The sequence below is a fragment of the Hylobates moloch genome, unplaced genomic scaffold (assembly GCF_009828535.3).
Source record: "Hylobates moloch isolate HMO894 unplaced genomic scaffold, HMol_V3 SCAFFOLD_5, whole genome shotgun sequence".
Taxonomy (NCBI): domain Eukaryota; kingdom Metazoa; phylum Chordata; class Mammalia; order Primates; family Hylobatidae; genus Hylobates; species Hylobates moloch.
The window spans coordinates 46,043,186-46,066,300 of NW_026652280.1; the positions used below are offsets into that span (position 1 = coordinate 46,043,186).

The 23,115-nt window shown below is 36.6% G+C and overlaps 1 protein-coding gene across 3 annotated transcripts in view; it reads right to left on the bottom strand.

The window, feature by feature from the left end:
• ASXL3 (ASXL transcriptional regulator 3) overlaps positions 1-12,791 on the bottom strand; it is a 178,013-nt gene extending 165,222 nt beyond the window's left edge. For all 3 annotated transcript variants that reach the window (XM_058438505.1, XM_058438506.1, XM_058438500.1), the window contains exon 1: positions 12,614-12,791. Coding sequence is in view for 1 of the 3 variants with exons in the window: in XM_058438506.1 (XP_058294489.1) it covers positions 12,614-12,667 (54 nt within the window). In the remaining 2 variants the exon portion in view is untranslated. The remainder of the gene's footprint in view (positions 1-12,613) is intronic.
• Between the last annotated feature and the right edge of the window lie 10,324 nt (positions 12,792-23,115).

Sequence of the window (23,115 nt, forward strand, 5' to 3'; positions counted from 1 at the left end):
TACATTTCCACAAAGCTAAGCAAAATGTGTTAAAAAGAGGGAGGAGAGAAAAAAATTTTCTGAAACACTATATTTGATTCATTTTGGCTCTAGGGAAGGAGAAATGTTGTCAAATGAATAAACAGAAAATGGCAGCAATAAGACTGTGATGTCCATAAATTCCTACATGAAATAAGGAATCATTATCTGAAGCTGACCTAATCTCAATGTTCAGAAAATGAGTGAAGATTCATTCCATGGAGAAGAAACATTTGTTTTCTTTGGTAAGTTAATATCATCTAAGGATTATGATCAATAAAGGTTCTTCTTGGGCATTTTAGACAGTGAATAAAAATATTTACTTGCATCCAGAAGGTACCTGGAAGCTTCACGAAGAAATGTATATTTTAGTGTGTTAAGATCTAAATAGTACTTGGATCCTAAATTGTGTCAAACTATATTATAAATATTATATATAGACTATTCCTATATAACCATAAAGAAACTAGTCTGTGGGGAAAAATAGAACAGAAATCATCCATGGTAACTTCTAGCTTCTAAATCAGGAAAGTAGGTTTCAGTAGAAACAGACCAAAGAGATATTTAGGTTCTCTGTAATGGATGCCTGAGCTTTAATATATATTTAGTGTAAAATAAATATCATAAAAATAATACCAGAAGTAATGAATGAAGAGTACCTACATTAGAATACTTAAGGTCCAAAGTCGGGCAGACCTAGATTGGAATCATTCCTCCACAACTTACTAGCTAAGCAAGTTAATTCACCATCTGTACAGTAAAGGCAATGTCATTTATAATTTGTTTTTCCAGCATACTTTCCATATGCCTTTTATTGGTGCTTTTTTCTAATTTTCCCCTTCTCTACATGATCCTTGTGTAGCAATCAGTCATGATACCTGATCTTGGCCATTGCTGTTGGTGCAGGAATGGGCATATCAGCCAAGCAAGGATAAAGTAAAATCTTCTTTGGCATTGGCATTTAAAAAATAAGAGAGATATGGGCTGGGGAGGGGAAAAGAGACTGAGATTGTCTTTAGGCTGTCGTGGCTAAGGTTGGACAACACACATAGGTGGTTCCAGTGGCCATCTTATCTTGTCCAATACCTGAATAGAATCCTGCCTACACCATGAAAGAAAAAAACAAAGCAAACACACACACACACACACACACATAGAAAGCAAATACCTTGACGACATTCTCTAAGTCCCTACACCTCACCTATAACTGAAGTTCATTCCTGGATTTCTCAGCTATGTGAGCCTTTTTCCTTAAACTAATTTGAGTTAAATTTGTTTCACTTGTAACCGGGAGAAACTCAACTAATACACACTCTAAATCTCAATTTCTTCATTTGAAAAATGTGAATAATATTATAAAATGTCTCCTAAGTTTACTCATAGGATTAAGCAATATAATGCATATAACAAGTTTAGTTCAGCATGAAGCACATAAGTACCCAATCATTATTAGTTCTTATTGCTGTTTTTATTAGTGATAAAGGAATTACTGTCCTTTAGTAATAATTTTATTATGATTGATATACTAAGGTTATTCCATCATATAAAATTCCTATACTCTTAAAAGGAGGCTATGACACTAAGTTTAAGAATAGTTTACTAGCACATAGAAAGGAGATTATTTACTTTGCAAACATTTCCAATCTGTTTTGTAATCAATGTACTAGACAATAGTCATCTTGATTTGAAAGTCAGAGCAAGCCTTTTTTCTCTTACTATATCCTGTTCTTTTCTTTTACCGTGCTCTTTCTTCAATCACTCCTTCAAGGTAATGCCGTCTATTTCCTACAGTACTTAGACTCAAAGCAGGTACCATGAACCAGTTTCACTTTTAAATAAGTGATTATAAATGCAAAAAGAATCATTCTCAGTAAAGGCAAGTCTAGAGTCAGTGAAACAAATTACAAAGTTGTTGCAGGAACTTCCTAAGATGGAAGCTACCATATACTAACATTAACTGGCATCTTATAATGTCAGACACAAAACTACACTACACACATTATCTTATTTAAATATTCCAACCACTCTTTAAGGTAGATATTATTATTCCTTTATTAGACAATAGAAATAAAATTGAGAGATGTTATGTAACTTTCTCAAGGTCAAACACATAGTAAGTGGCAGAATTTGGACTCAAACTCAAATCTGCCTGACTCTTAGGACCATCATTAATCTACACGGTCTCCATAACCCATATAACAGCCTGAATTAAGGTAAATGACAGTGGAAATGGATATATAACTGTACTATTTAAAAACAAGGATCTGAAGAGTAGAAGAAAAAAGATGAAGGTGGCAGAAGTCAGTGATTTACTGGGTATAAGAAAAAAATATAAGAATGTATAACACTGACAAGAGGGTTTGTGGCTTGAACAAATGTGGAAATGGTGGTGGCTTTACTGGGAAATGAAAGAAAGGAGGAGACAACTTGATGGGAGTGGGAAAGAGATAAGGCATTCAGCTTTAATGCTGTGGACTTCATTGTTGCTATGAAAATGCAAATAGAGATATTTCACTACAGGAGTTGAAGGGGCCATATATACTTTATCATTGCTCTCTAGCACCTAAGGTACAGATATGGGACCTAGAGTCTGCCAGTTTGATTCTCCTGAATGTGTATTTTAATCTTCAACATGGGGTGCAAAGACAGCAAATTACGAGACTATTCATGACACATTGGGAACAATGGCAGTATCTCATGCAATAAGCATGGAGTCATGGTGGTGACTATTATTGACGATATTAGTGCCTACAGCAATATTCCAACTAGGCTATTCTTGAAGCATGACCTTGTCTGTGTGTTTTTTACTGCCCAGCCTCTATTGATCCCTATTTATCAGGCCTCATTCTCCAGATCCTTTTTGATTATATGAAATACTTTATGACCTCCAAAAAAAAAAAAAATGCTCCTTTTCTACTTAAATCAGGAGGAGTTGTGTTCTGTTGCTTGCAGTCCATAATTCTGAATAATAAAACCAATACATTCATCACTGTATCATGTACAGGATTAAGGGAGTCCTTTCCCCATTGTTCCTGTATCATCCCCAACCCATAAGCTAGATAACGATCTGCTAGATGTTAAGGGGAATCTTAAAATACTTCAAATAATTCATAGACTAACAGTGATAAAATGCAATCAATAGGTTATAAACCACAGCATGATCCACATTTTAAAGCAAATATATATATATACACACACACACACGTGCATGTGTACATATACACACACACACACTAAGTAGAATAAAGATAAGTCCACCCATAAACATTAAGACAGAGTGTTAAAACTGTACGACTTCAAAAATAAAGAGAACATGTAGCAACTATCAGATACAAAATGTATATTATACCTCTTTAAGAAGAACAATTTAACTCATGGACATGACAAATGAACATTTCCAAAGTACTAAGGATAAAAAATAATCAGCCAACTTTTATAACTAGCTAAATTATCATTCAAAGGTGAAGGAAATCTGAGATCTTTTTGTTTTTTCCTACTAAGTTTCTCCTTTTTTTTTTTTTTTTAATTGTAATCCACAAATTCAGGGGATAATGCTTCAAAAGGGTGGCTTTTAGCTATTTTTGTACTCAATCTTGACTGTATTCAGATTCAATTTTTTGAGGATAGGAAGGATTTCAGGAAAGAGTAAGAATGACAGGGAGAAGATATGTGACCATCTATTCATCCTTTTATTTTCTAACTTTTACAACTTCATGTGAGTTTGTATCTCAAAGTTAAAAACTTTAATTAAAAAATATTTTTAAAGGTGAAGGCAAAACAAAAACATTTCACCATACAAAAACTAAGAATATTTGCTGCCCAAAGACGTTCACATAAAAATTATAAAGCTGTTAAAAGCAATTTAGAAAGAGGGAGTGTGATATAAGAAAGTTGAACAGAGAAGCTGATTAAATAAGCTGATAAATGTAATCAATTAACTAATGTTAAAAATAACTAGTTTGATGTGTTTTAAAAGAATATAACATAAATCTAAGGCTGTAGAAATTGCCACAAGATGGCAGGGGTTGTGTGGTATATAACAAATAAAACATGCTAAATTCTGCATATTATTAGAAAATTCAATAATTTATCACTTTAAAACAGTGTTGTCAGTTTTGAAAAGGGCTTCTTACGGCCTGGGGTGCTTTCGGTTAAAGGTAATCACAAACGTTTTAAACAGGAATGATTCAGTAAAATTATATCTGTTCTTGAAAAATAACTACAGTTTCAGTAAGATTTGGAAAAGAGATTAGAGACACAATTATTTGGAAGGTCAGAACTAAGTAAGATGTAGTGAATGAATAGAGGAGGAGTTAAATGTGAGCTATACTCGGAAGACAGACTCTACCACTTTCTCTGGACACCATGTGCTTAGGGACATATAGGTAACCCCCTAATAGACAGGAATGCTGTCACATTCTTCTTTGCCCAATGCATGACACAACTGTTGAAAGTATCCAATAAATGTTTAAATGAACTGGATAAATTTCATTTGAAATATCCACAATACATGAAGACAGACAAAAGGAATTATTAACAAAATCCTAAAATTCAGGGGAAAGATCAGGGCTGACATCCTCATCAGAGAAGACTTGACATTGGGCCAGGCAAGCTGGCCAAATGTGGGGCAATGAGAATAAAGAGGAGGGGGAGGAAACATCCTGAAATATACCAACACTAAAGGGGCAACTGAGAGAAGGGGACACTTCAGTGAGCAGGAAAGAGCTAAAAGTGATGGAAAGAGAACAATGAAGCTATCAAGAAATCTGATTTTTAAAAATTAATTAAATCTCTAAGATTTACAAATGAGAGGGACAAGAAATGAAAAGAAAAATATTACAACAATTTCTAACTGCAAGGTTTTGAAGACATAATACTTTAAAAAAAAAAGGAAGGCAATTTTCTTATATATACTTGTTAAAATAAGGGTTTATTTGTTGTGTGCACATTTAGGGTGGTGGTGGGAGTGGAGGGTCACAAAGAGTCCTGATGTTCCAGACAGTAACTTAGTTCTGGCGCTATGTCAACAAGGATTTGATGTATGTGCAATTTTTGACATTAAAAAAATGAAGAATAAACAACAGCCTCACTGTATCATGACTCTCTATGACTGAGCTGGAAAACAAACCCAAAGATCCAATTTCAGTTTCTATTTCCTGAAATTTATTAAAATAGGTTCTAATACATTATGGTTAATAGTATCTTAGAAATGCCATTCACCTTCTGAATAAAGGATGGTCCATCCTATTCCCCTCCATAAGTCATAAATAATTATGATGATTGACTTTGATTTTTTTTAAATCAACAGATGCATAAAGAAAAATGGAATACATGTACTTGCCAAAAATACCAATTGTGCAATTGTTTTAAAAAATCATAATCTAGTTTTCTCTGGACTAATTTATGCTACATATATGCAAAATAAAGCAATAATAATTGTATCATAAATTATACATGCATATATTTAGGAAAATCTTACAATTCCTAAGCCTGTCCACTGAGTCTAAATTGCACTGCCTTGGAGAATTCCTCAGATTCTAAAAGTTTCACCAAAGCTAAGATCTTGGATGTCACTTAAGTTATATATTTCAGCTATTAAAGGCAATGTTCTGACAAGCCCTTTGGCGCTAACCCCAGGGCATAAATTTGCCTTAAAACTACATAAGAATGTGTCAGAGGGCTATATGTCAATCAACCAGGAGAAGTGCCTATTCCCAATTTAGTGTTGTCAGTTGCTGACATTAAAACCAGCAACAGTTAATTGTTACTACTTCAAGTGGGAATACTGAGGGAAGAGGAGAGGTAGGTGTCTAAGTTCAGATTGATAAAGCTGTTAATTGCTACCCCTTTATGTAGATTTGTTTAATAATGAAAACAATGTGGCTAATCATATAATGTTTCTATTTGTTCCCCAAGGGCTCTTCAGGGAAAGTTTCCGTCAGGGCTAGATTTTGGCAGCTACCAACTGTGCGGGGACAAAAGCAGAACAATCAAGGCACTCAGTGCTGGCAAATAGCTGAAAGTGGTTGTATACAGATGCCCCTCCTCCTGGCCCTATCAGGAAGGAGCCAGGATCTGCCACTGATGAGCTTTAAAGGAAAAGTTTAAAATGTAAAAGAAGATAATAATTTCAAGCAGAATGTCAGAAGGAAAAGAGGGAAGGAAGGAGGAAGAGAAAGTGAGAGGAAGGGACTGAGGGAGAATACATATGTAGGCAACCCAAAAGGCAGGGAATAAGTATGACATAGGCTTGGGCCCTCCCTACGCTTCCATGCAGCAGATCAATTAAATTCACATCACTTTAAACACCCGTATTGTTTTTTTAAAAAATGACAGGTTACATAGAAAAAAAATATGTATACATATACACATACAGACACACATACACACACACACATATACACACACATATAAATATAAAATGTGTATGTGTATGTGTGTGCATGCACAGACACACATATATATATTGTCCCAGCCTTGCTTTTATAGACAGGATGATGATATTGGGTGTATCATTAAACCACTCTCGGAGACAGTTACTGGGATAGTCCTAGCTACTGACTAATCTCAAGAGGGTATTTTAGGGAACAAACAGAGTGCTCTATGTAAGTCTTATACAAATGTAACGTATACAATTTACTGATTTATTTTTCACTTTGCCTTATTTGGTAAAGGACATGAGACAGAATGAAATTGTATCATTTAATTTTGTTTCCAGATTCTTTAGTATCAAGTAATGAAAACATTCAGAAACAGCCTCAGACCACTGGTGCACCCCCCATCACTGTACAGATATATATCCTAAGACTTATGACATAAGTGATGGTCATTTTGTTTTGTGCTTCTTTGTGTGTGCGGGGGGAATGGGGGTGAGTCTTTAATTCCCTATTACCACCTAACTACAACAGCCCCATAGTAAAACTCACTGAATATTAAAATGGCTTTAAATCCCTCCCCAATCTGATCGCAATTACATTTTCAATTCTGTACCAGTGCCTATGCCCCCAAGTCTTCTGGTATTTCTAGATTCCTCCACTCATCACCCCCCGAACCTATCCTCTTGCCTGCACTTCACCTCTGTCCGTGTTGTTCTCTCTTCTTAGAATGCTCTCTCTTCACCTGCTTAAACTTACTCATATTTCAAGGCCAAACCAAGTTTCACCTAATCCATTGAGCATTCCACAATCACCACATACCACGTAGCTTTTCCCTTCTGTAAATCTGTAAATGAGCACCTGCTTGATCATTCATGTGTCACCTACAGATGGTGTCAGCTCAGTCATCCTCCACTTTTTCTTGTTCCTCTACCAAACTTTATACTGCTTAAGGATATATCTTTGTATCCTCAACAGTATCTGAATCATATATGTAGGAGCCTACAAAGTGTTTAGGGGCCATATTTCACTTTTCCAGTGCATTTCATTGAAGTTTAAAAATTATTACATTATTAAATGTTGAATTCAATTCCTCTATCAGTTAACTTTTCTGTGGTGAAATTCCTTTCCAGGTACAACTCTACAAGTCTAAAAGCCACAGTACACCAAGAAAATAGTTCATTTCTGGCATCTAAGAAATCATCTGTTACCCAGGAATTTGTCAAAAAAATAGAAAAACTTAATGTCGGCAGGAAATAAAAAATTAACAACCTAAACACCAGGTCTGAGTTCACATTACTCATTCTTTCAAGTACATTTTTATCCAGCTTGAAACTCATTTTCTTTCTAAATAGGCATAGAGATCGTTAAACTCTTTTTTATCTTTCAAACTGTAAAACAGAAATTTAGGTCCCATGTTTGAAAGAAAAGATGATGAGATATAGATATAAAGAAATGATGCTATGTGCAGACCACAGAAAACAGCTGAATCAAACCAACTGAAATTTTAGTGATTAAAAATAAAACTACATTTGCAAAACTGTATTAGCCAGGCTCATGATCCAACTGCATTGTCAGTTATGCTCTTGTGTACCTTTGGGGTGACCCAAATCACACGTCAAAAATTCTTCAACTCTTAAGAATACCTGATTATAACCTAAAATCAAAGTACCATTAACACAGTGAGAAAATGTCAAAGGCAGTACACACCCTCTCCCCTATCACCATGCTTATCACTCCTAAAAAATTATATTTATTTCCCAAATACAAAGACAAAAGGCAAGGCAACCAGTAAATTACACAATTATGAACTGCTTTTTAAAAATTTTAACAGCTACCAATACCATTCAGCTTTATTTTACAGAAATCCTAACAGTTTATTTAGAATGTAATGTAATGCATAAATAAACCCTAACAGTTTATTTAGAATGTAATGCATAATATTTCCTCTATTAATTAAAGGAAATCTCTGTGAATCTTTTGTACAGTGTAGATTAATTTTTAACACAATATGATTTACCAAATTTTAATTTACTTAAAACCTTCAGTAACCCTGCTGTGTCATAAAAGGTTATGTGCCTGTTTTCTTCCAACAATGAGGTGAATTTGTCACTAAAAAATTTTTAGCCAAAGGTCACCTTGAACTACCAAGAAAACACACACACACACACACACACACACACACGAAAAAACCAACCAACAAACTGATGTTCATTATCTGTGTGAATGTATCTAAACTACAAGTAAATAAATCAGCCACGTTACCAAGCACAAAGCTATTGAAATAGTTAAGATTTATTTTCAGGTGTCACTGAGACTAAACAAAGATTGTAAGGAATAAAACAAATAAAAGGAAACTCAGGGACCAAATTAATACATTAAACTATTATCTTAAAAGCAGCATTCCCTATAGAACAAAGTGATGAAGATATCAAAAAGCACTTCTCAAAGCAATATTTTTGCATGTCAAAAAAAGAATTAACCTAGAATAAATATATAAATAACAGTATGTTCTGTGTTAAGCCAGTAACAAAGAAACCCCTTAGTGCTGTAAAACAAAGTCCTGTCAAATCCCCATTTTTTACAAAGAAGCATGAAGATCGTTTCACAATGGTTTAAACTGTATTTATAGTAACAGAGTGAAGACTTGAGATAAAAGTCAAAAGGATTAAAGTCAAAGCCCCAGCTCGACATGAGTTATGGTTTTGATTTTTATTCTTATCGTGGTCTACAAATATTAAGACAGAAGATACTTCCATGTGATTGTGGTATCCTCTGAGACTCTACAATCTTAGAAGAGCAGATAAAACAGATGAAAATGCATCTGGTTTGGGAGCAGACTCCATATTAAATGGCAATGCGCAAAGTAACAACTACAACTGCAGAAGGCTGTGGGGGAGGGGAGGAGGCTAAAGGCTGAAATTTCTGCAACTGATGCAGGGCAGAAGAAAAAAGAAGGGGAAAAAAAGATGTGGTATTACTGTTTTAAAATGGCAGCCTGTTAATAATCACTGCATTCCTGAAAACACAGGCAAATTGTACCACCATTCCTTCTTTCATACACTAAGCAAGCCTAACACATATAAGCATTACATACTTCTTCGAGGAAAATGATACAGCTTGATAGCTGCATCTATATCTAAAACAAAATCCCAAAAGTTGCCACTCAAGAGTTTACAAATTTGGAGACCATATACTTTTTCTCACAAAGAAAGAAAATAGAAATTCTGTCGTGACCTGGAAAGTCCTAGTTACACTAGAAAGAAAGATTCTTCTTCCACACATATTTTTCTTTAAGTGAAGGCAAAGCTACATTTACACATAAGCTTTTGGTCATGGTTCAAAATATCTATTTTGCATTTCCTCTCCCCTGATGTCCTATCTTTCAAGAAAATCTCACACACACACACACACACACACACACACACACTCACTCACTCCAGCAAGAGAGATATATACAACATATTCTGCATGAATTGGAAGATCATTCTTAATGTTAATTTGAGTACTCTCTCTTTAGTTCATTTATTGCAAAAACCACATATTGAGTTATATATTTTCTATCCATCTGAATCTTTACTTTTAAAATCAGGAACCTCATTTAACATTTGATGAAGAAAAGGCTAAAAGTCCCTAACAACAACAGCAAAATCATCAGGAGCATTGTGAAACACGAAATGACAGTATCTATATCACAGAAATGCTTAAAATATCTTTTTTTAATTGAGTGTAAAGAAATACTATCAATTATAAAAGTAAAAATATTTTATCATGCAAGTTTAGAAGAGAGTTCAAGTCCATATGCATTCACGTAATCATAAAGAAAATATGAAAATTAACCAAATATTAATTTGGTTAATGGTGACCAGTTATCACCATTAACCAAACGGATCAATTTCTCCTTTCTTTACAAAATAAGAATTAAGATGTCACTTATATAAATCACAAATTTCTGAAAATGATATTTCCAGTACGATTTCTTGCAATTTTATTCAGTATTTGATTTTAACTGTCACATTTTGAACACATATACATTTATACAACTACCAGGGGAAAAATAACTTGAACCAAATTGAAAAATTACCATAACTACTAGTTCAGTATGTCTGGTTAAAATAGAGACATCTGGTCTAGCGTTCTTTTGTGTTGATGACTCCTAGTGTGTCTTTTTCCATCAATGAACTTTTCGAGAGGAAAATCCAACTTTTAACAAAAACCTGTGACTTAGAAATCTCTTTCAAATTGTATCAATACAGATATATCATTATTAGATCAAATAAAACACAGTAACTTCAAGAATAGTAACATATACTGATTGAATACAAATGGCTAGCTTTAACTTCCATCAGAGTAATGTTATTTATTAAATAATTCTCTGCAGGCAGATATGGCTAATTCATGACTCATTATTTTTAAATATTTATAAATCAACTCATTGTTCACTTGCTTAAAATATACACTGAAGCTCTCTGATAGTACTTGATTGCCACTCCACGGAACCTGAATAATGCATTTTCAGAAGCCTTGCACATCCCCACACAATTCTGAATTAATGGCTGAGCAAACAATAAGTAATGTACTATGCTCCAGAAAAAAACTCAGTGATAACATCAATCTGGCATCTACTTAACACTTACTGCTTACTTCTCACATATTCCCCACAACTTAAGTTTCCTCTTCCAGATGCAGTTCATTAAAGAATCACTATCACCTGCCCATTCATCCACGGAGTGAGAGATTTAGCGATTAACACAATCACAGATAAGTGGAGAAATAACATACAACACTACAAAATTAAGAGATTAAGTAAAGCGACCTGGGCACTCCAGCTACCAATAACTAGATTGCAATTAAAAAGGACTTTGTCACTTCTTCGCTGGGCAATAGGGCCAATTATCTAAAACCCTTTGCTAGAATCCAGATACATACCAGAGCAAGGCCCTTCAACCAAACTCAGATAATTACTTTTGACAAATGTTCTCCTTGAGCATAATGTAGTTACTCAAATGCTTTTCAAAATGACTACAGTTACAGTAAAACAATCTTTACAAAGTCAACCCAATAACACGTCCTTCTCCCCCCTCCCAAAACCCCCGCTGCATGCAGTCTGCTTTCTTTTGGCCAATTTATAACAGATAGTAAGTTGGTGAATAAATATTTAATTTATGCAGCCAAAACCCTGAAAGGCTTAGCTTCAAATGTAATGCCTGGCATTCCCGAGACACATTGTACAGAAATATCCTTTTGAAAAATCCTTTTACAGCTGTCCTTTAAAAGAAGAAGATGGGGAGAAAAAAGAAAGAAAGAAAAACCCACACATATACATGCATCAAACCAAAGACGCCGACGCCCCTCTGCCAACCGGCATTTCTATAGAGACATTCTTTCGATGATTAAAACGTAAGCTCCGAAAGGTTAAAGAAAAGGAAAAGCAGCCAAGTAACACCGCCCAGGAAGCCAGCAGTAAAATACACCTAGCTGTACACTCTTAATAACCTCCCACTACAAATGACACTGACCCAACTTCGCCAAACACACACACACCCCGAAACACACTCACAAATTGCACACACGTGCACAGAATGTACACACAAACATCGAGCAGAGCACAATACCTACAAACACAAACGAACTGGAGCCACACAAAACATGCACGTATCAGTGTGCACACATAATGCACATGACACGGCACACAGACACGCAACCACCTAGCCCACATGCACACGCCCCACAAGTCCTTGTCGGACACACACCGTGCATGCACGTGTAAAATGTTTGAACTCACAAACGCCGAACATACACACAGACAGTGCACAGAGTTATTGATGAAATTCCGGGGGGTGGAGGGGCCGGGAGGGAGTGGTAATTGCCACACAAAGGTCTCCGGAGCGGCAGAGAGGGAAGTCGAGCCGCGCCGAGCGCTCTGAAATTCACCCGTGGAGAAGGCACAGCAGAGCCCCGAGAGCGAAGTACGGGGAGAAGTGTCCCGGGCGGTCCCGGACGCCGGGCTCCCGAAGAGAATCGCTGCGCCCCTCCGCGCGCGCACGCACACACACAGGGGCCCCCGGGCGAGCCCACTCCCGCAGAATAACAAAGAGCAGGAGCCCGGCGAGCGGGCGGCGGCTCGGGCTGGAAGTGGCCGTCTCCGCCGCCGCGGACGGCGCGGGACGAGCGGCGGGGCCGGCGGGAGGCGCGGGCGGCGGGTGGGGGGCGGTACGTACCAGGCGGGCAGCCTCGGCCCAGGTGCGGTCCTTCTTCTTCCTCTTGTCTTTCATGTTTGCATCTCATTGATGGTTCTGATGATGACGTGGGGGATTCCACGGGGTGCTCGGGGTTCGGGAGCGGAGACAATGACCCAGTGACCCGGTGACCCGCACTCGCTCCGCGGGGGGAGGCGCGCGGGCGGCGGCGGCGGCGGCGGCGGCGGCGGGTGGGAGGATGGAGCGAGGGGGTGGGGTGGAGTGGGTGGGGGCGCGCGACGGCGGCGGCGCGCGGCGGGCGGGCCGGGGGGCGGGGGGCGGGGCGGCGGCGGCGGCGGCGGCGGCGGGCCCGGGCCAGGGGCGGGGGCGGCGCCGGCCGGGCTCGCTCGTGCGGGGCTCGCGCTGCGCCACCGCCGCGGCCGCCGCGGTGACAGCTCCGGGGATGCTCCGCTCGGCCCCGCTCACAACAATACACTCTGACGTCACGGGGAATGGCGACGCGGCTGCACACTCGCCGCGCTCACACTCGCCGCGCTCACACTCGCCCTCTTGCGCGCGCACACCCGTGCACACTCGCCGCGCGCCCCCTACTCCAGCCACGCCCTGAAACCCTCGCGAGACCCCTCTCCCTCCAACCCAGCCCCCAAATTCCCGGGGCACTGCCCACTCCGTGCAGGCCGTTCCAGCCGCTTCCCCCTGTCCCGCTCGGGCCGAAAGCCGCGGACACGGTGGCCTTTGGAACTTGTGTAGGAGTCTGCCCTGCACCTCGACGCCTCTGTCCTGTGCGCTCACGCGTGCACACTCACTCACACACACTCCGCACTACTCTCCTCTGTTGGACTCCCTTAACCGTGACTCTGCTTGGCTGGGGGAACTCTCAGAGCCTTGTTGAAAGGGTACAGAGCCAGTGTCTTCGGATACAGAACTAATAATGTACGTGCAACTTAACACAATGTTGAACCACCTACAGCATCTCAAACAATGCAGGACCAAAGAGCCGTGACCGTGGATCTACGCGATGCCATACCGTAGGGCTAATTATATTTAAACAGCGTGTAGTCAACATTCTGTAGAGTAAAACATGATGCACATGGAAGAAGCTGAAAAGCTAACGCTTGTGTATTTTTTAAACTATTTATAATTTTCAGGTCTGGGATACATGAAGTGTTGGATTGTTATCCTTATTAGCGAACTACCAAAAAATATGTTGAGACTTAAAAGTTTATGGTAATCTTTCCAACTTCATACATCTCTAGTGAATTGTTTGGGTCAGTAGCGTTATTGTTAAGCAAAGAAAAAAAATGACACTGTGACCCACACAGTAATTATGTGTATTTGTCTTGAGTATCTGAAAACTAAAAGGTCACTTCTACTGGATTATTTTTCTGAAGTTATTTCCTAAATAGGATATTAATGGTATATAAATAGTACTTTGTGTTTTTTCATACACATTATCACATTTGATCCACAAAACAGCTCAGTTAAACATATATTTTCCCCTCTACTGTACAAAGGAGGAAATGAAACTCAAAAACATGACAATGTATCCAAGATCTCTTGCTAAATCATTTTTAAGAACTGAAGTCTTTTGACCCTAATCTCATGTTGTTTATTCAGTTCCATACTGCCCGTTTAAAAATACTCGTGTCTAAAAAATGAACACTTACATCTAATGAAGAGATTTATGTCTCAGAATGAGAACAATTATCGTAAGGTGATTCCTTTGAGAGCACTGTCAAATGAAGTAATAAAAATGTTTGATTACCAAAAATTAAGCAGAGACAGTTCATAATCATAAAGAGCTGCATAGGATAATTCTTTTAGAATATTTGTTTTATTCATTAGACTGAGAAAAGACTATGCATCAGTTTTAGAAAATATCAAAAGATTATCTGCACTTTTTCTTTTTTTAAAATGGAGTTAGAGAACACGCCGAAGTTATCCCTAGGGGAAAATTTTATCCATGCAATTTGAATAATTCTCTACAGGTGTATTATATTTTTACTTTACATTTCAAATATATTAAATTTGAATCACGTTCACATCTGCTTTTATTTTCCGGAATTCTCTTTATGGCTAAAGTAATTGATGTATTTTCAAAGTATTTTCATTCTAATGTTTTTTCTTCTACTCAGAAATACCTATTTTAAGCAATCAGACATAACATATAATTTGTTGTTTTCTGTGAAATAGTGCTTAATAAGGAGTTTTGGAGCCAGCTAAAGGAAAACATACATATTCAGTTATTTCACAGGAAGGCCAATTTCTGGTTATTAAAGAAGAGAAAATATATTGTCCTACTTAAGCAGATGTAAATTGATGGTTTAAAAAAAGCTATTGTTTATGCATTCATTCTCTGACAGAGAGCTGAGTATAAATAACCAATATTATGAACTCACTCTTAGATTCTACCTCACCTTTTGGGTACTTGAATATAAATAGTCCATAGCAGGTAAGTCTGGTAAAGACTTGGTGAATAGTCTATGTCAAATTAACATATTTTACAGAGCACCAGAAGAGGAGTAGGCCACCATTTCCAAGAGACCATTGTTAGACTTCTTTCTTCTACATTTACTTTGTGTCAGGGGGCAGGAAATAGATTAATCAATTACAGATGTTTTATAATTTGGTTAATTATATGAATAGCTTTTCAACGTAAAGTGAAATACATTATAAGAAATGTACAAGTAAAGTTCTGTGAAAATTAATGGGAGAAATAACTGCTGGGGAGATTAAAGCTTTAGTAAAGAGAAATTTTCAGGTGGGATTTGAGGAATGGGTAGGATTTGAATATTCACACTTGTAGGAATGGAGAAAAGCTTTTTCAAACACAAATGCAGTAAAGGTCAGTCAGGACAATTGAAAACTAGGAAAATATTAAATTAGATAGATGACATCTACCAAGCACTGCTTACATTCAATTAAATTCATATCAGATCACATATATTTCAAGAATTTTTTTAAATGAGTAGAGAGGAGTAACTCAGAGAACAGGCTCCAGTTAGAATTGCCTGTAAATCCTCCCTTTTCTGAATCCCCATCCCAATTACACAGTAATGGAGATCCCTCCAGAGTTCAATTGGCATGTAACAGCACCTTCTCTGCATTCCACTGCTTTCTTCATTTCCATTCCTACTAATGGTTCCGAATTCAACAACTTAAACATTTGTGCATATCTCCTCTCATCAATTCCAGCAGATTTTTTTCATTTCCTGTAATGTTTATTGCAACGTGCTTAACAATCAATAAATGATAGTTATATAACCCAAAGAGTAAGAAATATTAATTTACATATGACAAAATAGAGGTGTTGGAAAATGGTTTACCGGACTAAGTGGAGGTTTACTGGAAAATGGGCTAAGTTAATGTGAGACTCCAAGAGCAAGAGAAGAGACACCTAAGGATTTGAGGACAGAAGTTGTGTGTTCATTTCTGTGGTCCCTCAGGAAATACAAGCTTTCGCCATGGATCCTAATCAAAGAGTTCACAAAATATGGGAAACTGTAGGTGTTTCAGGCAGGGATGGGGGCTGGGATTCCTTCGGATCCAGACTCCTTGTGTACCTGGCTACCATCCACATGCCTGTTGAATGAGGTCTGGATTAAATAGAAATATCTTCCATTCCTCTCCAACAAAATCCCACCAGGAGGCACACCACAGAACAGGAGGTGGAGTGGGGAAGGAGTAATAAAAAATGAGGGGAGAGAATGGAAGCCAGGGTTGCAGGGGAGATGGAAGCGATCTTTGCTGGTCTGACAGCCATGCCCCATGGGTTTTATTTTTGAAGTAAGTTTGGTTACTATGCATAAGCTTATAATCTCTGAATTTTCAAATAATAACATTTAATAATTTCAATTTTTCTAAACATCTTTTGTTAATGATCATTTAGAATCTAACTGGTCTGGAAAATCCATGAAGGTGATCCCCTTGTCCTTTTTGTCCACTGCTCAATTCACTAAATTTCAAGCACTAAGCAAATTCCCTGTCATACTCTAAGGTGCAATAAATATTTACTGAATAAAAAATAAACCACTGGAAATAAAGGAAAGCGATCCCTTTTGTTTTTAATACAATGAACGTCCAGCAAATCAAGATATAGTTTTATCATTTTACTCTTAGTATCATTTTTTTCCTGTCCTATTTAATAGTCCACTGAACAGTTTAGGAGATGTAAAGTAAAATAAAGCCAAGTATCACTATTATACATTATGTGTAGTCAAGTATTACTGAGTGATACTCCTAAAGGCAAATGAATTTTGACCTTGCGTATTTATTTATTTATTTATTTATTTTGAGACAGAGTCTCACTCTGTTGCCCAGGTTGGAGGCAGTGGCGCGATCTTGGCTCATTGCAAGCTCTGGGTCCGGGTTCACGCCATTATCTCACCTCAGCCTCCCAAGTAGCTGGGACTACAGGTGCCCACCACCACGCCCGGCTAATTTTTTGTATTTTTAGTAGAGACGGGGGTTTCACCGTGTTAGCCAGGATGGTCTCGATCTCCTGACCTCGTGATCCGCCTGCCTTGGCTTCCCAAAGTGCTGGGATTACAGGCGTGAGCCACCGCGCCTGGCCTGACCTTGTCTCTTTTATTCTACTTCTACATATCCTTAACTTTTTGAGTCCCTCATTGTACCTATTTAAAGTCAGTTTATCCCAAGAATATAAACAAATTAGCTTCACTTCAGGAAGGTATAGAAGTCTTAAAAATATTATCTGAAAGTAAGTTTATCTAAACTTGGGACGATTCTTCCACTATGACATGAGTAGGATAACTGTGATCATTTTGTTTTTACTTGCAATCTATAACAGTTTAATACTTTAAGATTTCAGCATATTTTAGTTATGAAGATATGTGTAGCTATGAAGACAATTAAATTTTCATTTTATTCAAAAATTTTCTTTTGGTGATTTTCTTTATATTGTCAAAGGATATCATTAAAAAGATAAATTAGAGCTATTTTGAGACTCATTTTTAATTCTCTGGCCAATTTGTATTGTTTGTATATTTCAGTGCACTAGTTGAAACATAAAATTTTTCATCATATATTGAGACCGCTTAGCAGCTAAAGTGTTCTTGAATCTGAGGAAAAATAGAATAAAGTAGCTAAAAATATTTCCATAGTTTTCTTTTTCACTTTCTTAAGTTGCTCTTTTTTCTGCTTTATCTCTCTCCTTTCTTTGTGCAATAACAAACTATCCTGAGTAGAACCCTTCATTCCAGAATTTACCTTTTTCTCCTTTAAACCCTTCATTAGCCATAGAGAACACAGTCTGATTTATGGCCTAGCGTTTAACAGGACTCACACTTAATCCATTACACAAAGAGGGATACACATATTCCCTAACAGCACCACTCATTAGTTTATACAAGATGAAAAAAAAAACACTTAGCAAATGTAAATAAAGCGTTGCGTGATACTATCTTCTTATGCATGTATAATGTGATCAGAATTTCAACATTGCAGTCTAACAGCTTTTTGCTTATTTTCAAAACTGCAAATTAGATTTCTCTAGGTAAACTCTAATTCAATCCCACATTTAGTGGATAAGAAGGAAAATTACATGCTGCTAAATTCATCTTTATGTAGAAAAAATTTCTTAGTTCACAAAGAAGACTAGAATTCTGATTATAGCTACTGTCTCAGACATAATGGAATCTTGGTCATTTACTGATATGATGTTTCCCTCTGTTTTCATGTTTACCAAAAGAGTAAATTTTGTGATGGAGACCCCCAAAAAAGAACTTCAGAGGGGTCATTAACAAGTAATCTATTCCAGTAATTTTGTACCTAACTGCTATTTTAAGTTGTACAGTAAAACATATGAAGTACACCCCTTAGATAGTAACCTGATATTGGAACGTCCTCTCCAGTCTATGCATAGCACAAAAAGCTCAAAGGAAGATATAAAGCTATTCTGCAAGTTTTAAAAGGATGGATTGAAGTGATGGGGAGATAGGGCTCCTTTTGTAACTGAAGAATTCTTATTGCTTTCCCATTGAGTTTTATTGCAGAGGACACGGCTGATCATTTTAGCCAACACACTTCCAGTAACCATGGGGTGACATGATTGATTAGCTAAATAGCAGGAATAACTGGAAGATCTCTTAGGAGCCCATTGTGGCCAAGGAAATGTCATCCAATTGTCCATTGGCTTATGTGGGGAAAGAAATAAAGGCGGGGGAGCACAGGAATTGCCAACCCCACTGAGGCCCACCTATTAATGAGTAAAGCAGTAGGACTATATTTAAGAAAAAAGAGAACAATGACTCTGCAGTGGCAGAAATCTGTTTAGCATTTTCATAGCCCCAGTGAGCCTGGGGGTGAGGACAGAGGTAAGCCTATTTATCTTCTGTGTGGGAATGGAGAGATCCAGAAAAAGAGATTCTTGCTCACCCACTCTCCGTGACTTTCTACCACTCTATCACATTTAGGCAAGGTATCCCCAAGGAAAAGGATCAAAGATAGTTATGACATTTAGATGTCAAAATAATGAATCATGCATTTTAACAATATCTGGATTGAGTTGCTGGTAGGAATTTTAATCAATGCACATTTTTTAGTAGAAAATTCTTTTCTCTGGAGACCCTCCCCTTTTTTAGGCCAAGAGGTGATTAACTCCATAGTAGATTGTCTAGATCACTTTTCTACCTAACCTATAATCATTTAGTTAATTTCTGTTTTATAAAACTAATCTCCCCTTTCTATTTGTGGGCTTATTGCTAAGTTCTCTATGTAGTCAAGGAGTGTTTCACTTTAATAAAATTTCGAAAGTTTGGAAAATTTTCTATTCTTTTGTTTTTTACTGGAAGCATAATTAACATAAAGTAAAAGGCATAGGTCTCAAATATTTGGTCTGATGACTTTTAATAATTGTATATTCCCTAGTAACTATCATCCAAAACAAGATACAGAGCATTTTCATCACCCCAAAATGTTTCCTTATGCCATCTCCAGTCACTCCTCATGCCTACAGAAACAACCACTCTGGGACTTCAATCACCATAGGTAAGTTTGGACTGTTAATAGACTGTTAGTAATTTCCCCTATTGGTAGCTCCATCTATTTATTTTTGTAATGGAGTCAGGTGTATTAGATGAAGTCCAATTTATATATATATATTTTCTTTTATGGTTACGGTTTTTGAGTGTTACCCAAGAAATCTTTGCCTACTCCAAATTTAAGAAGCCATTCTCCTTTCTTTTATTCTGGAAGCTCTATGGTCTAGTTTTTACATTCACATTTATGATCTAACTATAATTAATTTTTGTGTATAGAATGAGACAGGGATCTAATGTTTTTCATATGGCTATCCAGATGTTTCTATACAGTTTATCATTATTACCCTTACTAATTGAATTGACTTGGCACTGTGATCAAATGTTAATTGACCATATATGTATAAGCCTATTTCTGGCCTTTATATTTTATCATATTAAACAGTTTGGTTACACTTATGCCAATAACAAACTGCTTTGATTTCAGTATATTTACAGTGATCTTGAAATCAGATACATAAATCCTAAAATTTTATTGTTCTTTTTCAAGATCGTTATGGACTTTCTAGATTCCTGCATTTCTGTACAAAATAAATTTAAAGAATCAGCCATGTTTATATGGATGACATCGAATTTGTATACTAATTTAGAAAGACATTCACAATATCAAAATTGGTATATCCATAAAGTTGAATTCATTTTTGAGGGACTTCTTGAATTTGTGTCAGCCATGTTTTAAAATGTTTAATGTAGTACTCTGGGATATGTTTGTTACATTTATTCCCAAGTTTTGACATTTTCTGTGCTATTCGAAATAGTATTTAAATTTGATTCTTGGATTATTAGCTAACAATATATAGAAATAAAATTGATATTTGAATGTCGATCTTGTATACTGTGATGTTAAATTCACTTTTAGTGTTATAGATTCAAGTAGTATTTTTATATGTGTATGTAGAGTAATTATGTTGTCTATGAATAAGGGAAGTTATATTTCTTGATTTAATAAATTTTGTTTATTTTTCTGGCTTTATTGCACTGGCTAGGACTTATGGGACAATTCTGAACACAAGTGGTGAGAGTAAACACGCTTACCCTATTTACATCCTTAAAGTTGGAGTAAAGAGATACATGTTTCACTTAAGTATCATATTAGCTGCATGACTTTTGCAGATACACTTTATCTGATTCAGATAATTATTTTCCTTTCCTAAAAATCTCACAGTTCCTTCCCTCTTTTCTGAGTAGGTCTCAAATTTTGTCAAAAGCTTTTCTGTATTTTTTTTTTTTTTTTTTTTTTTTTTGAGACTGAGTCTCGCTCTGTTGCCCAGGATGCAGTGCAGTGGCACAATCTCGGCTTACTGCAAGCTCCGTCTCCTGGGTTCATGCCATTCTCCAGCCTCAGCCTCCCAAGTAGCTGGGACTACAGGCTTCCACGACCACGCCCGGCTAATTTTGTTTTTGCATTTTTAGTAGAGATGGGGTTTCACCATGTTAGCCAGGATGGTCTCAATCTCCTAACCTCATGATCCGCCCGCCTCGCACTCCCAAAGTGCTGGGATTACAGGCACTTTTCTGTATTTATTGATATAATCATAAGATATTTTTGTTCTGCTGATGTAGTATGTTACATGGATTCATTTTCTCATGTTACACCTTATATTTCTACAATATACCACTCTTGTTCTTTTTAAGTTTACTTTTATATATTGCTGGATTTATTATTTCTAATATTTTGTTATGATGTCTGTCTTTATGCTCATGAAGAATATTAATCCTTTATTATTGATTTTTTAACATCTTCTAGACATCTTATTATAGTATTGGTCAACTCATAAAATAAATTGGAAAGTTTGTTCCTTCTTTGTATGCCAAAATGCTGAAAGAATAGTTGTTAGATTAGTATTATTTCTTCCTTAAATGTTTTGTAGAATTCATTCCTGAAACCACATAGGACTGAAGTTATAATTGTGTATGTACAACATGTGTGTGTATGTATGTAAAGGATTTTACAGCAAATTCAATTTCTCTGATGTATGATAGGCTATTTATTGATTTTCTCTTTTGTTTCTTTGAATTATATTTATTAAAGTTTCATAAATTTGGCCAGGCATGGTGGCTCACGCCTGTAATCCCAGCACTTTGGGAGGCCGAGGCGGGCAGATCACGAGGTCAGGAGATCGAGACCATCCTGGCTAACATGGTGAAACCCCGTCTCTGCTAAAAATACAAAAAAATTAGCCGGGCGTGGTGGCGGGCGCCTGTAGTCCCAGCTACTCGGGAGGCTGAGGCAGGAGAATGGCGTGAACCCAGGAGGCGGAGCTTGCAGTGAGCCGAGATCGTGCTACTGCACTCCAGCCTGGGTGACAGAGTGAGACTCCGTCTCAAAAAAAAAAAAAAAAAGTTTCATAAATTTTATTGAAATTTATAAATTTATACAACTTGCATACCTTGCATTTAGCCTTTGTAATTGTATAATTTGAGGTTTTTATTTGTGTAAATATGTACCTTTATGCAACCACAACTTTAAACTAATTTTACAACCGTTTGACCATCCCCCAAAAAATGCCTTCATGCCCATTTGAAGTCAAATCCAGTTTCTACTTCCAGGACATGGAATCACACAATATGCAGGCTTTTATGTTTGGTTTCTTTCACTTATTTTACATTTATCCATTTTTGTTGCATTTATCAGTAGTTTGTCTCTTTTTTTTTTCATAGTACACTACTTTATGGATATGCAACATTTTGTTTATCGATTGACAAACTGAAGTATATTTAGAAGGACTACAGCTCTTGGCAATTATAAATAATAGTGCTATGAACATTTGTGTACAACTTTTTTTGTGGTCATGTTTTCATTTTTCTTGATAAATGCCTACAAATGGAATTGTTGTTTTTTATGGTAAATATATGTGTAAAATTTCAAATTGCTGCATCTTATTTTAAGTATATATTTCCAAAGTGACACAATATTTTTGGTGAAATGTGTATTCAAATATTTTATCCATTTTAAAATTGTGTCTTTCATCTACTTATTATTGATTTTCAAGACTTCTTCATATATACTGCATATAAGTATTTTACCATATATGTGATTTATAGCTAGTTTATCCCAGTATATGACTTATCTTTAATTTTCCTAATGGTATCTTTTGAAGAGCAGAAGATCTCAATTTTGATGACACTCAATTAGTCAAATTTGTGTGTATGTGTTTGTGTGTAGAGTATGTTTATAGTATCATATCTAAGAAATCTTTACCCAACCAAAGGTCACATATTTTTTCTCATGTTTTCTTCTAGAGATTTTTTAGGTTTAGCTAATAAACTTATGCATATGACTTACTTTGAGTTAGGGTGTGGATTTTATGTGTGCTGTGAGCTAAAAGTATCAGTTTATTGTTTTAACATATGAATATCTAATTATTCCAGAATCATTTGTTGAAAAGAAAATCCTTTTTTGATTGATTTATCTTGGCACATTTGTCAAAAACTTGATCGACCATGATTATATGGGTGTTTTTT